Here is an 18750-nt window from a genome sequence, read left to right as displayed (position 1 = left end):
TCCTTTTAGGAACTGCAGAATATATGTTTTACTCATTCATCTATGTAATTTCAAGGAAGTAGAACTATCCATTTTGTTATAAAATGTAATGTCCTGAGCAGGAATCCAGGATGGGATTAAACAGTCAATAGCTACTGTAAAGAGACCAGAGAAAATGTAATCAAATAGGGCATCTTTTTAGACATTATATGAAAGAATTAATCTTTATTTTAAATAAAGTATTTTGCATGATTTTCATCACAATGCAGTAAACTTTAGAAGAGAGTGTGACAGTTCCCCAGTTTCTACTATTCTGCTATAAGTGCATCAGTTCTGTAATATTCATCACATTGCATTATAATGCCTTATCATACTACAATACTTCCAAGAAAATCTTGCTTTCTAATACAATGACTAGTTAAATGGTAGCACGAAGCTGCATTAAAGAAGATTACAAACTGTAATCTACTTTACACTATTTCTCCTTACGCTTAAAATTTAAAGAATTTTAAAATTCTTAAAAAAAAAAATTTCCAAATTGCTCATCCAAAACAACTTTAACATTAAAGCCTGAACACTGGCTTTGTTTGGAAAAAAAAAAAAATTCAACTTAGCATCTTCTCTTTTGTTATAAATGCACGTTATATTGCCTCGTTAAGACTACTTCTACTCTGCTCATACAGTGTATTCTTAAGTGGACAAGATCCATCAAAATAAAAATTCTTACATATTGGTACAACTCCTAATGTGAGCAACATTTAACTATAAAGAACACAGATCAGAGAAAAATACTTCTATAATTGTTTACTTTCTGCATTTGAAAGGACTTCATGTTAAGCAAATCATATAATTTGCCTCTGACAATTTGCACTGAGCAACAAAGGAGAAATGAATTAAATAAACAGGAAAATATGCAAGCTGGTAAAAATTATGGAACATATCACCCATTTGTCTTTACAATGATCAAAAAGGCTTTGTTTTCGAAACCCTGGCTGTTTCAATTTGTACTGTAATATTTCAAGTGAAAAAATAGATAAATGAGAAATGAGTTGCTTCAGAAGAGCGGTTCAGCATTGCTTCTGGACAGCACAGAAGGGAAAGATGATTGTCATACTTTAAGTACTGCATCAGCTTTGGTTTCTGTCTTGACCAAAGAGTTATCTTTGGCTCGTTGCAGTTACGCAAGATGACCATTTGTTCTCATACAGCTACAAAGATCTATTGAACACACTCTCTTACAGAGAATTTGAAACTTCACGATGTCTGATACCAGCATCCCTAGACTTTCTGCATTTTAATTTACTTAAACCTCCTTCACTATCTGTTCGATCATAACAAAATTGGTTCTGAGAAGCCATAAATATGCAAAAATGGCCAGAGGTTTAGTTACACCCCCTCAGCACAGCTGTCTGTAGAGCTGCCCAAAAAGGAAGTAAGCATCATACTGTAAACACTGCACTTCCCTGCTGGAGACACTGAGATTTGGGACCAGTTGCAGTTGTTTGCCATGGCAGGAACAGCCATGGGAAATGAGTCTTACTCTATCATCCTCACAAACAATGTAAGTTAATGAAAAGAAATACCATTTTCAAGTGAGAAGCACTGTAGCAATTCTGTCCTTATTTTACACTTACTTAAAAAAACAAAACAAACAAACAAAAAAAACAAAAAACACCACAACCATCTACTTCAGGAGAAAAAGGGAGGGAGAATAATTTTGACAGGTGGAAAAATACAAAAGCTTAAAAACCATTTATCTTCTGGCAGATTTATACAGAATCACAACCTGATTGAAGGTTGTGCAAGATGATTTTAGGGAGAATTTCTAAAAACAAGTGAAGCAGCTCTTATAATTTGTATTTTTTTTATTTTTTTTAAATATCATGGCAAAACATTTTTACAAGCACTTAAATGTATCCTAACCAAACTTCTGATTTTCTTTTCAGAATTGCTTTAAAATTGTGTTGAAATACTATACGGTGTTACTGCCATTGTACCACATCGCTTTTCAGTGTACAGCATGTAAGCTCAAAACAAATACCACAGTCCATCCAGAAGGAGACTATCTTAAAACATAAAGGTCAGTGCACAACTACTACCATACTCAGATGTTCTAGATCAGAAAGAAGCTAAAGTACATATCCTAGCATCATAAGTACGTCTTAGTCATGGGAGGAAGTAGGTTGTCTATTAACATAAATTGTTAATCAAGAATATGTTTCAGACTACTTTTTTAAGTACAGACATTAATTTGGCGGTGTACTTCAATTAGAAATTTAATTTAAATTGCCATATTAGAAATATCAGCTACAAAAATCGGCCAGCATCTTCCCTACTCAGATCCAGTGGTACTCTACTTCACTACTTACAACTTCGCCAATTTGTGCTAATCAAGCTGAAATCCTGTGGGAAGGATGTCTGCCCTGAACTACACTGCTTTGGAAAAACCCAGCCAAAATAGATAAGCTATTCAAAACAATGATGTTAGCCTCCTGAAGAGCAATTGCTCAGTGCCTTGAATAAAGGACATGTAACTTGGGGACTCCCACCTTCACCACAAACACACGTACAGTGTACAGGTTTGTGATAAAGATTCTTGTCTGTAGGTAGTGAAAACCCTCAGGGATTCCAGCAGCACAGAGAGCACAGGCAGGGCTGACCAGAACTTCAAAACCTCAGTAGTAGGGACAGCCCAGTGGCTTTTACCACTAGTAACAACGACAAAAACTCTCTTTCCTGCATTTAATGTAATGTTGCTTGTGCTCTCTGATTGCTACATACGTGAACAGTAAACCGTGTCAGGGAAGACTTCTAAGTAGCAGAAATAATTTGAACACTGTGCATAATTCTTGCTGTAAGCCTTGGTCATGTAGGATTCCAACAAACCATTTCTGGCACATTTTAGGAACTAGCACTATTTAGAGATCGCTCTTAGTTGGCAGTTTTGAGGTGACTGCATTGTTTTGGAATGTTTGGGCAACAATTTAATGGATGCAACTTTTCACATCAACCAGCCTTGATGCCAAAGAAGCCTAGGGACAGGTAATTTATGAGCACAAACATAGCCAGTTTTGACATTTGACTGGACCTAGGCAGCAAGAAAGGTGACTGATTCAAATGGAGTTATGACAAAAATGAATACAGTATGGGAAATAGTATGAAATACGGGAAAAAACTATACAACTAGAATTGTATGATGAGACTGGGAATGCACAAAGTAGCAATGTAGCAATTCTACAAGCGCTACACCTACTAAGACACAGACTGATGCCTAAAGTTTATGTGACAGCTGATGAAACATAAATTGATAAAGAAATGCATACTGTGGGAAGTTTGCTCAATGGGGAGGATGGAACTTGTCAGACAAGATGGAGCAGATCTAGGATGAGTCAGCTGGGTAAAATACTTGTGCGTGGAATCCCATTTTATGTGTTGTAGAAGGTGTGTAATAGGTAAGTAAGACATTATATAACCAAAAGAGAGATAATAGCTGTGCAGAATGAGAGTGCCTGAATGAGGCACACATAAAAAAAAACCTTCAAATCAACGAGCAAGCAGATGCTGGAACAGGTTGCCCAGAAATGTGGTTGATGCCCTATCCCAGGCGTTTAATGCCAGGGTGGATGAGGCCCTGGGAAATCTGATCTAGTACTTCATCTAGTGGTTAGCAACCCTGCTGTGGCAGTGGGTTTGGAACTTGATGATCCTTGAGGTCCCTTCCAATTCAAATCATTCTATGACTCTACAAAAAGTCTAGATTATCTGGACTGGAAAATGCAGATTTTCAGACATTGCATCAAAAGCTGTTTTAAAGTAGTTCAGTTTTGGATTGTTATGGGCATTCATCTCACAGCCAGCCATGTAAGTCTCATGCAAAACAAAAAAAAGGGGGTGAGGAAAAAAGGAAAAAAAGGAAAGTGCTACCTTTCTATGCATGCAATCCAGTTAAGGCACAACAGAAAAAATGCATGGGGAAATTGACATTGTGTGCCCTCACTAAATTTTTTAATGCATGCTCCAGATTAGTGACTTCAGTTTTCTAGTGCTATATTTTCACAACTCCTAAAAGCACTAAATATTTACTTTAAATTGGGCTTAGCATTTTGAAAACTATTTTATACTGATTTGTTCTATAAACACCTGAAAACCTTTTCTGAAAAGCCTTCTTACATTTCCAGCATTTGGAAGTAATTTGTTTCTGTTCCAAAAAAATGAATGTCTGTCTCTAACAGAAAGAGTTGGATTACTGCCCAGTCCACTTCAGAATTGGATGATGCTGACTCCTAGCCATTTAAATAGTCAAGTTAAACAAGACACAGTTGGGATGATAGAAGGAGGTCTATAAGACGACTATTTCTCTGGTCACGTGGACTTACAGCCAGAAAACAATGACTAGGAAAATAGTGAAAGAGAGGAGAAAATTAATGTTAAGTGCCAGGGAAAATATTATGATTAGATGATGTAGGAACACGGTATCTGCTCATATCATTTTCCCTTCTTGTCAGTGAGTTGCCAGCAGTATATTTACCCAGCCAAGCTCTGAGGGAGACATAGAATGGTAAAGAAAAAAGAAAGAAAGAAAGAAAGAAAGAAAGAAAGAAAAGGAATTACAAAGGAGAACAAAGAGATAGACAATAACATCCTGTACAGAGCACTGTCCTCAGAAGGGCTTTTAATCTATGGGTTAAGTACCTACATCATGTACTGTACTACCTTGTGAGAGCCTTGTTTGCAAGCACAATTTTCCAAACCTGTTATCAATAGGTAAAATGTGAAATAAGACAGAATTGTCTATTTATACTCTACAGACTCTAATTACTTTCCATTTTACAAAGTTCCAGATATGACAAGTAAAGAATGATGCAATAGAACAGCATCTGATGAAGATCTAAGAATCATTTATAATAAGCTATCTGAATCTGTTTATTTTTACATTCAAAAGAAGTGCTTTGACAACAGGAGAAAGATGTCCAGTTATGGAAGCAATGCTAGATTTCAGGTATTGGTCAATCAAAACAGAATTGTCTTAACGGCTCTGAATTTAATGAATCAGAAAGTTATCAACAAAGCTGAAACTGGAACTTATCACTGTCACCGAAGAATGAAATGTGCATCACTTACAGCATGGAAAACTCAGAAGTGGAGATTAGGAAAACTACATTAAAACAGCATTCTAAGAATAAAGTCTATGTAGGCAAGCACAGAAAAAAAAGTGGAAAGACAACAAAACTTCTGGGCCAAACTCATTCCTTCTACAAATCCACAGCTTCAGTGCTATTTGTAAATAAATTTATCTTTGCCTTTAAGATAAAAAAAAAAATTGCTAAAACCACTTTAGATTTTATTCTTCTCATACTACAGTGATTTCTCAATTCATATTCCACATCTTAGAGCGACAAATCCATATGAACTTGCAGAGACATACAGAAACATACATGAATTTGCATGAGAAATTCAGTTTAAACACAGTTTCAAAATGTTTTAAAAGTTAGTTAAGACTTGATTTCAAGCCAAAGGGAAGTAATACATACTGTTCCAAGTCAGTACTATTGAGAGAATTTGGAAATGAGAATAATCTATTTTTGATGAAGGATCTCTTTGTCTGATTAGTATCCCAAAACAGAGAGAGTTGAGGTTTGCTGGTTCAGTAACTAGGGTTGAAAGCTTCTGAAATTCAATCATCATACTAAAAGCAGCTAGAATGAGGATTTCTATTATTGATAATCATTTACAATATACTAAGAAACCATAAATGCTACCTTTTTAAAGTAAATGTATATTTCTTCATCTTGCAACTTTGGCTGCTATTTTGGTAAATAACATCTTATTCCCATATTTTTCTGAAGCACAGGGAGAAAGGTCAGAAACATCCAGCCCTTCAAAAAAACCCATACTATGCACATCCTGCTAAAGGCAGCAGAAAGTAACAAAAACAGGACTGCTTCTTTGTTTGTACTGATCTGAGTAAAGAGCAGGAGTGGTACTGTCTGCTTATTCTCTTACTTTATTTCATTGAAATTACAGGCTATAATATCAGTATATTTATGAAGAAATAAGCATTCATACTGAAAATCGAAGAGATTTCCCAGTATTTTCTCTGTTCTTTCTCTTTTTTGGGGGCTTATGTTTTCATTTTCTTCCATATGTAGGTCTGATATACTCATTTCTGCAGTATGTTTTTTCTCTTGCAAAAGTAACTAGCTGACTACTCATAGTAGTGATATTATTTGCTATAACGCAAGTGTTTTGCTACTTTCCCCAAGCGTGTACTTTCTTAAGTTTTCTTAACAGAAACACTGCAATCTGGTATCTCTTCACAGTTCACCTGGCAATTTCCTTTCATTTATTTGTTTCCAAAGACAGTTTTCCTCACTTCTTTTTTGTTAGTTTTCATTCTTGAGCAATTTTGCTCACTCTTTCCCTTCTTAATCTCATATCTCTTCAGATTAAATGTAAACTTTTTAATTACTAGCTATACTTATGTATCATGCTGTTTCTGATAGGAAAAAATGAAAAAAGGAAAATAAAAACACAAATGACATTTTCTAAATAATTTTGTGTTATTGTTAATAGCTTTATTAGGATACTGGCAAATAGTTCAAAAGTATCATTTGCACTTCAAACCCAAAAGATATCTATTAAGCACCTAGGACTAAGTAGCTCCCAAAGAAATCCAAAAGTAGAAAGCTCCAGGAAGACTTTTTCTTTTTGAGAGGCTCACTGTAATTAAAAACATTTTATCTTACCAAATAATTATATTCATTCCTATTCTCCTCCTTTTGATCCTAAACTTCTTTCTTCTTAGAGTACTAGACAGATTTATACATAAAGTTTGTGCTAGCCACAACAGAAGTCTAAAACTTCTAAATTTAAGTCTGAAGATTTTAATTTCTGTATCTAAGACCAATTGCTTTTAAGAACTTTATGGTACAAAGAATTACTTATTTAATCAGTCCAGTACTGCCACATCTCTGCTAATGGGTACTTTCCAGCTTGAAGAAATTCTGTTTTGTAACTCCGTTTATTTCATGCAATTTAGCCAACTTCCCACTTATTACACCTCCACGCCTTATTATTAACTTCCAGTACAGAACACTGTGAATTGTTTTCTGACAAATCAAGGCATATGATGGCCACTGTATATCCTTTGTCTTCTTTGGCAGCACTTGCCTCAAAGAATTCCAGCAAAATACTGAAGCGTGACCAGCCCTTCCTGAATCCCATTCTCAGTCAAGCTGTGCTTTTTCTAATGTTTCCCTACCTGAACCTTGAAATTACTTTCTGGAGCTCTCTGTTAAGTCTTCAGCAGAATTCTAGCATATCTTTATTCTGCTGTTTACAAATGAATCAAGTAAACTTCTGAAGTCTGCTGAAACTTCAGCAATTCTATGCATTTCTCAAATTAAAAATGCAAACAATATCAATACTTCTCAAAATCTCAAAACATGCAAGTGTTTCACATGGTAAGCCTTTCTCGCTCCACATTGGACTGGATAAATTCTTCAGAGTACCAGTCTGTGCAGAAGAAAGGTAATGGCATGTTACAAAACACAGATGATCAAAATACATACAGGCGCATTCAAATCATTTGCACACTCGTACACCTCAGCTTTTCAAATCTCAAAATTATATTCTATTTGAAAGAAGTTTCTAAGCCACAATTTAAGTAATTACTTTGAAATCTGGATTTCATAAAAATAATTTTACTTTTCTGATGATCCTCCTTCTAGTATGTCACACACACACACACACACACACACACACACACACACACACACAAAGAGAAAGAAACCTTATTTTCATTTCACAAATGAAAAATCGAAGAGAACTGATGTACACAGTGACACATCAACCCAGGAAAAGACAAGCCAAGATTTTATGTTTCCTGCCTTCTGTACCTCATTCACTCCATATAATACCTCCCTATTGGCTTAAAGAATTGTCTTTAGTATAATGTTGAAACATTAACTACACTATTAAAAATGAGTTTAGATGTAAATCATTCCATTGCAAGGCAATGGGCATCCCAGTACACAGCAAAACAAAATCCCAGTGGTATTTAATGTATTGCTCAATCAAGAACTTCAGCAGTCCACTACATAAAAGTTTATCACCTCCATTACTATTTACTGCTCAAAAATGAATATATTTTGACTTGTTTATCAGTAGGCAAATAAGGCCAGACTATCCTCCAAGGCTAGTAAATTCATATTCACTGCTCCATGACAAATTCCGAGTTCAAGTCTAACACAATGATTACATGCAAGGATCAATATATTTTCAATGTTGGTTTACCTGTCTTTATCCTTCAACAGAAGTTTATTCTCCTACAATATAGATCTGAATGACTGTGCATTGCGAGGAATTTAAAAAATAGCATTTCATAAAAAAAAAAAAGAAAAAAGGCTTATTTTTTTCTTTCTATATACCATCTTGAATGTCCAATATAGGGTTACTTAATAAATAAGACAATATGTGAGACATGTAGGTATATCACGCATTTATAGTGCTACCACAACAGTGGCCTACGGTCATCAGGAAAAAGTACAATTATCAATGACAAACATGAGGCCTAGGAATCAAAAGGGTTAAAAAAAAAAGAAAAAAAGAATTTTATACTTTTATTCAAGGCTTGTGCACACACAACACTTTGTTTTAGTGAAGGAATTTAGATACTGGTAAAACCCCAACTGAAGGAAGATAAAAAGCAAACCCAAACTTTAATAATCTAAAACGAAGACTGTATATAACAGCACATAAATAAATGTGCATGCCTGAAAGAATGATGCTTTGAGTTAATCCTGATTTCTTCGCTCTCTTTTACAGACTTTGTTTTGCTTTATTGCTATTTCATCCTTAGAAAAGTGGGGAATTAAGAGTCTTTTGGTTTTATTGTTGATGTTTTACTTGGTTCACATCCTTACCAGTCTCTGCTAACACAGCATTTTGCAATAGAGCCCATCTAGTTTTAAAATCACTGTTAATTTTGTGACTCTGCCCAAGCAGCCATCCAAAAGATCAGAACCCAGCGATGTCTCTTCGTTATAATGAAGAAAATTTTTTTACATAAATCCAGACACACAGTTCCTTTTAACTTTGTGTCTTTTCGGAAATGAATTACAAAGAAGAAACCTGGACACAAAGCTCAGGAAAACTAAACCACAGGAAAATATGCTTGTAAGTTTTTACAAAATACGGTTCCATAAAATTGTACTTCAAACATCTATCCTGCTGCTTCTTGTAAAAATCAAGAACACTGAGACTACATATGTACATGCTTTTATGTATAAATCATGAAATCATTCATATACTATGAAAAAGTAAAAGTATAACAAACTTCCAACAGAAGCCCTAAACAACTGGACAGCTATATGTGACAAATATACAAATATATTTGCCTTCTTGTCACCCAGCCTTCCTCCACCACTACTGATACCTTCATGCTAATTTACCATTATTTCCTCTCTATTACTTCTCCATTTTATTCAGCTACTCTAATTTGTACAGCTTCCAGCTGCACATAACAGCCACTTACTAGGGCACATTAGCATGAGTGCTGCTGCATTCTTCACTATCCATCTGTTACAATCAGAAGGGTCAAAACAGTGGAAGGGCAATACAGGAGCATAATAGCAAAGGGACTGATGTGAGTAGAATAGCATTACAAAAGAAAAGTGCTCACCCATCTCCAAAGATATAGGCTTGCAGGGGAAACTCGACAAGGAAGGGATCTCCAAGCAGAGATCCTTCCTCAGTGCCAGTCAGCCCTTAAATGAGGCCTGAGAGGTGCAGCCAGGCTCCAATCCTTCTGGTAACACAAGTGAATTGCCTTCACCTGTGCTCCCAGGGCTGACCTGATCCTTTCCCATGTGCTCAATCAGTGGTTTAGGCCGTGACTCAAGAGTTACCATACACCATCTAATAAAATTATTCAGTAAATAAATTGGGAAAAAAAATGCAAGAATTGACTGCAGGATACAAATGCTAAGCAAATTTTCTAGTAAAGAAATATTCTTACAGATGCTGTACTTAATTGGAAATTCATCATTATGAATATATTCTTTACGTCAGTTAGTTCCAGAAATACTAGACTAAAAACTTAACATGAATTTTAAGTGTGGCTAAAGTTGGTCTGGCACTTAAAAGAGATATTTTAGTTCAAAATCTTGATATTCCTCTGCCATATACATCAATACCTCAAGCTGGGTTTTTTGCATCCTCTTAAATACAGTGAAATTCTCAGTGCAATACTGCTAGGGTTTTGCGTGCAACCAAACACAAGAAAATGTTTTCTTAATAGCAATATCTTGCCTCTTTGATAAACAAGGCCACCAGCCAAGCTCCAAGATGTCAGGAAGCACGCTAACTCGTGCTGTATCTCCCAGCTCATCACTAGTTGCCACTCAACTCTATCCTGAAAGCAGAAGATAGTGGTTACTGGTCTCCCCTCTAAATACTTAACAATCTCAAGTAGCAGCCAAGGACAGTCTGCTCCTTAAAGGATGGCAAACCAGGATCCAAGAGTCACAGCTAGGCAGCAGAATCAATCTCACCAAAAAGGAATCAGAAGTTGAGTCATCAGTTCACAGAATCACAGAATTGTAGGGGTTGGAAGGGACCTCTAGAGATCATCGAGACCAACCCCCCTGCCAAAGCAGGTTCCCTACACCAGGTCGCACAGGTAGGCGTCCAGGCGAGACTTGAATATCTCCAGAGAAGGAGACTCCACAACCTCCCTGGGCAGCCTGTTCCAGTGCTCCGTCATCCTCACCGTGAAGAAGTTCTTACGCACATTCGTGCAAAACTTCCTATGCTGCAGCTTATGTCCGTTTCCCCTCGTCCTGTCTCCACGTACCACTGAAAAGAGACTGGCCTCACTGCTATGGCCGCCACACCTCAGATATTTATAAACCTGGATCAGGTCCCCTCTCAGTCGTCTTTTCTCAAGGCTAAACAGACCCAGTTCACTTAGCCTTTCTTCATAGGGGAGATGTTCCAGGCCCCTCACCATCTTTGTGGCCCTCCGCTGGACTCTTTCCAAGAGATCCCTGTCTTTTTTGTACTGGGGAGCCCAGAACTGGACACAGTACTCCAGATGAGGCCTTACCAGGGCAGAGTAGAGGGGGAGGATCACCTCCCTCGACCTGCTGGACACGCTCTTCTTAATGCACCCCAGAATGCCATTGGCCTTTTTGGCCACGAGGGCACACTGCTGGCTCATGGCCAACCTGTCGTCCACCAGGACGCCCAGGTCCCTCTCTGCAGAGCTCCTCTCCAGCAGCTCATCCCCCAGCCTGTATTGGTGCATGCAATTATTCCTCCCTAGGTGTAAGACCCTACACTTGCTTCATGGCCAAGTAATCAGGTTCGGTAACAGTCCAGCGATCACACAGTAATTCACTGATGAGCCAGATCCAAAGTTAAGTCAGTGTGTGAGGATGAGTCTGAGAATCAAGATAAAAGAATGGTTGCAAGCACAGCTGCAACTCTGCTGCAGGGGATCTCAGGAGGGGGCCAAGCACAAGATTTCAGGTTTAAAGTCACCCTCAGGTGAAAGAGGGGGAGCCCCAGTAGAAGCATCTTAGGAGCAATTTCTTGGAAAGACATCTTAATGGTGTGCTGACTTTAACAAGCAGCTAAACGAACCGTCAGTCAGCTCTTGCTAAAGGCAAGCTAATCAGTCAGGAAAAGCAAATCTTGTGTCTGAAAACAACAACAACAACAAACGAGTCAGGCACTTATATCTAGGAGACGGTTTGGGGTGCAAAATTCATCTCACCTAAGGTTTCAGATGTAAGCTCATAAGAATTATGGAAAAGAGGAATTTTAAACATAATCCCTTTTTCAGTTGCCTAACTAAGGCTCTCCCATTTCAGGCTGCTGGCTGTTCTGAACTCTGCTCCTGTAACATAATGATCCTTGTGAATTAATACACCATGACCTTCACCATCTTTGTTCATATTCGTCTCCTGGTTCTGGCACTTAAAACTTAGCCATATCAACACTGCCTGCCTTTGTGTGAATGTAGCCCTTATTCCATATGTAAGCTTGAGCACAAAAATGGTTAATCTCTTCAGCATGTAAAAAGGAGTCTACAATCTACTTAAGTTATGAAGGGAAGAGTTCAGTAGCCAACCACACCACTTTGCTGGTTCTGTTGACATTCTTTAAGAAATTTGTTTTTAAAATTCAAGGACATTAAAGATATTATTGAGATACTACTTTTTTTTCCCCCATCTCTATAAGGGGACATATAATTTCTGTAATGAGAAACACCCTATTCACAAATCTGAAATTTTCAATTTGAGTCTTAAAAGCCTAATTATAGACTTGCTAGATTGTGTTTCTGGTACTAAAGTGTGCATTTCATTTCAAAGTTCCTATTTGCTTGAAAAAGAAAGGACTAATGAAAAATAATAAACTTGACTAATTGTCAAACTCATTCATTTTGAATTCTAGTAAGGTAGAAATATTACACACAGTGATAAAAATCTTTGCTCCTTATAAGTCATTAGAATTTCACACTCGCTTTTCCAGAATTAGGACTTGATCCCAGTAGTGTAGGGATCAGTTCATATCAATGAATTAAGATAGCAATTTGAATTTGATAAAATTTTGTGAGATTACCAGGCAGTTTTTTAATTCACTGAGGTACCACTGCAGGGCAAAACTCCCATTTACCTGTTAGCATATTCTTTTCTCATGTTAAGGTATGTGCTATGAAAACAGTCAAAGCTATTTCTGGCAACTACACAAACTATTAAAAGAAAACAGTTTTGTACTATTTCCATTAAAAAATTTCTCCTTTCTTACTCATTCCATAAATGCTACAGGAGTCAAATATCAAGGTAACTCAAATCTCCTGAGATAAATGGTCTACCTTTTTGGGGCCTCTCCAGCACAGAAGTTTCCTGACCATTCTTTTTAGTCTTCCTTGGAGGTCTGTAACAATTTTCAGTAGATGTTTTACTACTTCTTTTAGCCCCATTTTGTATTTGTCGCATTAACTAACCCACATATGCAATTTTACTCAACATACCACAACTTCTAATTAAATCATCACATCATTTCTTGTCCTCCAAACTTGCCCCCTCATTTAATTCTGTATTCTTGTATTTTAATATTAAGCCAGCTAACTAAGAGCCAGTCATTTCTGTTTAATGTTTTGTTCTGAAACATCCCTTCATGTTTTTCACATTTTACATAGATTCTTTTCATAAAAGTGAATCTCCTTTCTTTTCTTTAATGCAATGCTTTCAACCTATATTATTCATTTCAACTTAAAAAATTACTTGTCCACTAAAAGTTGGCTAATCTCTCTTCCATCTTTCACTACCTATCCTTTTGCTAAAACAACACACATAAAACTGAATACTAGAATTACAAGGCTACTTCCCTGCTAATTTCTTATACAGATACGGTCTGTCAGTTCTAGATGACTTTGGACCAGCCCCAAACAAAAGAAAATATTCTGGGTAGTATAATCTTGCATGGAACAATGTGATCTGTATAAAAAAATCACTTACTGAATCACCAGCACCTCTTTCCACTCCTATGAGATCTCCCATTGAAGTAATGCCTGAATTAGTGTAGAGTGATTTGTGGCTTTCCAGCTGTCAGTCATTAATTCTTAGGGAACAATATACAATGCAATAGTACTCAGTTGGAGGTTGTAGTCTGCACTGGTTTAGGAATAGTGTAATTTACCTACTGAATATTCTTGAAAACTGTTTTCAAGCAATAATTGCAGCCCATTATTTCTATAACCCCTCAATCATGTTTCACTCCTGATGAAATATTGTGTCGGTCACAAAAACTCATAAAGCAGGCAGGGTAAGGAATTCCATCTATGGAGAATCTGGTCTATGAAACAAATTACTGAGTTGAAGACAACAGTTTTGCTCCAATACTTTAACTTGCCCATTCATGTTTCTTTGGCAGAGAGGAAAACAGAGACAAACCCAGCAGCAGGGACTACAAAGTGACTTGGAATTCTAATCCACCTTTGTCATTTACAATCCAACTGACCGGTAACAGTTGCTCTATTTTAGAAATAATATTGAATAGCTATAATTCACTGCTAGCTGCCCCATCTCTTCAAACAAAGCCATTACTTAGAGCCAGCACTAGAGGCAGGATGTATTGTGACATTCCAGACCCATTTGAGTATCCAAGAGTCTGGGGACTTACCTTTAGGCCAAGCCAAGGAGCTGCTTGAATAAATCCAGTCAGGGAGACTGTGTAATGCCTGCTTCATCAAGAAATTTTGGCAAAATCTATGACAAGCTCAGTTCAGCCAAAAACACAGTACCTTTAGGCATGCACTGTAGCAGAACTTGAGCACATAAGGAAGTTTGCTGCTGGAAGCTCAGGCACCCCTGGCTTCTCAGGAATCAGAGAAGGCTGTCTAGGGATTTTTTTTCAGGTCTATTGCTTTCTTGAATTTACATGTTAAGTAGCCTGAACTGCACGTTAGCAACCTAAGATGTTTTTCCCTTTTAACTCTTCCAGAGTTAAGATGTAAATAAAAAGATAGCAGCATGATGTAAACACAAAATGAGTATCACAGCAAATACCAGGGTTAACAAAGCGTAACCACAGCTCGGTGTTTAGTAGGCACCATGACAGCAATTATTTTAAGGAAGGACTTGAAAACAATCCTTTAAGCATTTTTATGGCAAACTCCTCCCATACTCAGGGGTTTTCATGCCTTTAGCTATTACATCTGCAACTTAAGCTAACGGTGAAATTGGCAATTTATTTATCCCATAGCACATACACACACATTTGCAACAGTAAAAGTGAGTAAGGGTCTATAATGAATACTATAATAATAATAATATACTATAAGTTAGAACCCTTTTTAATCAGATTTTGTCATCCAGCATTTACTCAAATACCTGCAGAGATTCTCATGCTGACTGAAACACTTCTGTGCTCTTTCTTGTTGCTTTTATCACTAACACTGTTAATAAGATGCTGTTATTTTCTAAACAAAATAATAAGAGTAGTGCCAAAACAAGAAGACAGGACAAAGAAAAGTTGATCTTAAAGGTAACATCAAGAATTGCAAGGAAGCAGAAAGTGACATTAAGTATAAAATAGAACAATAATGGCTCTCCTAAGGAATGCATGTACTTGTGAAAGGTATTTTTCATTAAGATGCTATCCTTACAAAAATTCCATTAGAATTTGTAGTCTATTTTTTGTACTGTGTTATATTATTAAAAACAAAACAAAACATTTTTATGGAAACTAGGTATTTCTGAAAACTTACCTATGAATTTGAAATGAGATTAAACAACATGCAAAGTTGCTTGAAAGATGAAATTCATAAACATGAAAGCATACTAAAAGTGTGTTAATAGTGGAAAAATTATCTATACCATTCTGTGTACGATTGTCAATAACTGAGGCTTATCAATCTGAAATCAAGATGTACTAAAGAATTATTCTGTTTTATATTTAGACGTATCTGTAAAACAGAGATTTTAGTTTGATGAACAATGAATGTATAGATGTTCCTAAGAAAAGTGGAATCTGAGACATCAGAATGAAAAGTATTTTATCTCTCTCATTCATGCAACATAAATGGAATTTATTTATCATCAATGTTTCTTAGTGTTTTTGTATGGAACTGAAGATAATTAGTAGATCAGAATTCAGAACTTTCTATTTCATGCAAGGTTGCAGAATATGTTTTTACATTTTCTTGCATCTACAATAGTACTAATTTTTTTACAATTGTGGTTTTTTGTTTGTTTGCTTTTCAAAAACAACAGCATTAATTTTCTTTTTATACAGCCCAGGACATGGCTGGCTTTCTGCGCTGTGAGGGCAGCCCAGACATGACATGCTGGACATGAGCTAGCAATGTGCCCTCACTGCCCAGGAAGCCAACCATATCCTAGGCTGCATCAAAAGAAGCATGGCCAGCAATACAAGGGAGGTGATCCTGCCCATCTACTCTGCACTGGTGAGGCCTCACCTGGAGTATTGCACACAGATGTGGAGTCCTCAGTATAGTAGAGGCATGGGCCTGTTGGAGTGCATCCAGAGGATGGCCACAGAAATAATTCAAGGAACAGAACGCCCCTCCTACAAGGACAGGCTGAGACAGCTGGGGCTGTTCAGCCTGGAGAAGAGATGGCTCCAGGGAGACCTGATAGCGCCCTTTCAAAATCTAAAGGGGAGCTAAAAAAAGGAGACATACTCTTTAGCAGGGTCTGTAGTGATAGGACATAAGCAAATGGTTTCAAACCAAGTAAGGGACAAATTTAGGTTGCATGTAAGGAAAAAGTCTTTAACAGCGAGGGTCACTGTTAAAGTCACTGGCATACATTGCACAGGGGCCCTGCCCCTGGAGACATTCAAGGCCAGGCAAGACCAGGCTATGATAAACGTGATCTAGCTGTGGATGTCCCTGTTTGTTACAGGGGAGCTGGATAACATGATCTTTAAAGATCCCTTCCAACTCCAAGGATTCTATGATTCTATAATACCTGTAGACAGTTTGAAAAGTGAGCAATAGTTGCTGAAAGTTTGAGTGGCTCTTTCCTCTCCTTTAAAGGTGAGATTTTTTAAACACAATTTTACTTGAATTAAGCTATTATTTCTAACATGACTTTAAAATAAGAACCCATATTACCTGTATGGCTGTGAGGATATTGGCTAGCGCCTGCCCATACGTATCATGGCAGTGAACAGCAAGGGCACTCAGAGGGATTTCCTTCATAACAGCTTCCAACATTCTTTTCATACTTCCAGGAGTCCCCACACCAATTGTGTCCCCCAAAGAGATTTCGTAACAGCCCATACTGTACAGACGTTTAGACACCTGATCAGAAACAGAAACAAGAAGAGATCAAGACAAAAGAGTGAAAATAAGGTCCAGAATATACATTAAAAAGAGTACATTTCTCTACAGGTTTCAGTTTTAGTCACAATAAGTGGGCATATATATCAGAAATCCTCTATTCATTCTTCAAAATTGCACCCCAAGAAGAACATCCCATAGACCCTCTCCTTTTGAAGTTTATAGGTCTGTTTCTATATATGCAAAAACCAACCAAGCAATCCCTCAACAACTGCTGACTCTCCCACATAATCCAAATAAGACAGACATTATATTGTGAACTAAGATTCTGTCAAGCCCTTTCCCAGCATTTTCCTCTCTCTGGGCACTTCCCAGCTGTTTTGTAATTCAGATTACAAATTGTGCAGGGTAAAGACCTGCCTTTTTGTTTGCTTACTACACAGAATCAAGCATGTGGCTTAGTTAAGACAATAAATTAGAAGCTTGATTTGGCTTTATTTTGGTACTGAAAACATCAATGAAAACTGAAGTTTTAAGATGCTTACTTTTCATGAAGCCATTCATTAAAATACAAATAAAAGCAAAACTGTAACTCAATTAACATTCAAATTTTTAAATCCTTTTTTTTTTTCCTCTTAATAACAAACAAAATCCCATACTTGTTGCTGTTCTTACAGAAATAGTGCCCCAAATGTTTCAGAATTACGTCTTTGCTGAGTTCACTGTGTGAGTTTGAGATCAGTATGCACGAGAAACATACACAAGGAAGCAACAATTATGTTTGCACTGAATATACTACTTTAGAAATTGAATGTAGGAACTTCCTATTTTAACTTAATCAAATCTATTTGGAAAAGGCTTCAAGTGATTTACAAGTGCTGAGTATGTTTGTCTCCTTTAGCATTTCCCACTGTGCATCAGTGATCCCAAAAGGCCGCTCCATAGTGAGGAATCCTAATCTGGACATCAACTGTTTAGAAATGAAAAAACATGACATTTCTCCAAGACGACTTTGGTTGCACTGCTCTTAGCTGTTAAAACAATTCCAAGACTTCATCAGCAGGATTGCTGTGAATATGTCTGAGGAAGCTGACAAAGTGCTGCACTAGCAGTCCCAGAAGAACTGGATCAATATCGTTGTTCACTTAATTCAAAGAACAGCTGAAAAAGAAGTTCAAATGGTTTGAGTTGTCTTGCTTAAAGCCTGTAAGTGCTATGAGCATTGCAAATGCAGTAAAACTCCTGCTTTGCAGTCAAAGAGTCCTTTGGTCTTATCAATATATATTCCATACATACTTAAGAAAGGGAGGGACATTCGCCAGATTGCAAAAATGAATTCTAACTGCAGCATTTTTATATCATCAACACATTGCATGTAAACTGGATCCATTTAAACTGGACTGCTGTTGTACACAAAGTGGAAGTTGGTGACCCAACACTGCAACCCCAGAGGCATGTGAATAATTCTACTGCTGCAAAGAAAATCTAGAACTATACTCTTAAATTTAATACAAAAGGTCATAGTCTAGTTACTAACGCTTTTAAGTGAGTAACAACATAAAAACACTCTGCAGTCCTTGTGATGCAAGAGAAACTTTGCAATAATATAAAATAATGTTAAAACAAAATTAAGTACATTTTCTGTAGTCTGATCAGTGAATGGAAATTACTCCATAGTTAATAACAATTTGAATAAATACTATTAAAAATAAATATTTATATGGAAAACAGTTAAACAGAGACTCTATTCCAAGAAGAAGCAGACTGATAAAAAACAGTTATCTAGTTTTGTTTTAATACATTAAAAATGCTTTGTTTTTTTTTTCACTTTCAAATAAAGAACTATATGCATGAACCAGATGTATTCTATATGCATCTGAAGCTTGGAGTCACTAGGTAATTGTAAAATAGTTATGACCTAATAAGCCTGAAATGCATGTAGGTTGATTATCCGC

The 18750-nt window shown here is 36.8% G+C and overlaps 1 protein-coding gene across 4 annotated transcripts in view; it reads right to left on the bottom strand.

The window, feature by feature from the left end:
• The window catches only part of HMGCLL1 (3-hydroxymethyl-3-methylglutaryl-CoA lyase like 1), a 72123-nt gene that overhangs the window by 15369 nt on the left and 38004 nt on the right, over positions 1-18750 (bottom strand). For 3 of the 4 annotated variants that reach the window (XM_019613215.2, XM_019613216.2, XM_010707824.3), the window contains one exon: positions 16628-16816. In XM_019613215.2, the coding sequence (XP_019468760.1) occupies positions 16628-16816 (189 nt within the window). Of the gene's footprint in view, positions 1-10162; positions 10394-16627; positions 16817-18750 lie in introns of those variants that run through there. The other variant, XM_019613214.1, reaches the window with a different exon arrangement.

Source organism: Meleagris gallopavo, chromosome 2 (assembly GCF_000146605.3).
Source record: "Meleagris gallopavo isolate NT-WF06-2002-E0010 breed Aviagen turkey brand Nicholas breeding stock chromosome 2, Turkey_5.1, whole genome shotgun sequence".
NCBI lineage: Eukaryota > Metazoa > Chordata > Aves > Galliformes > Phasianidae > Meleagris > Meleagris gallopavo.
Note: the sequence above shows the minus strand (reverse complement) of the source record. Positions and strands in the feature narration are given on the sequence as shown.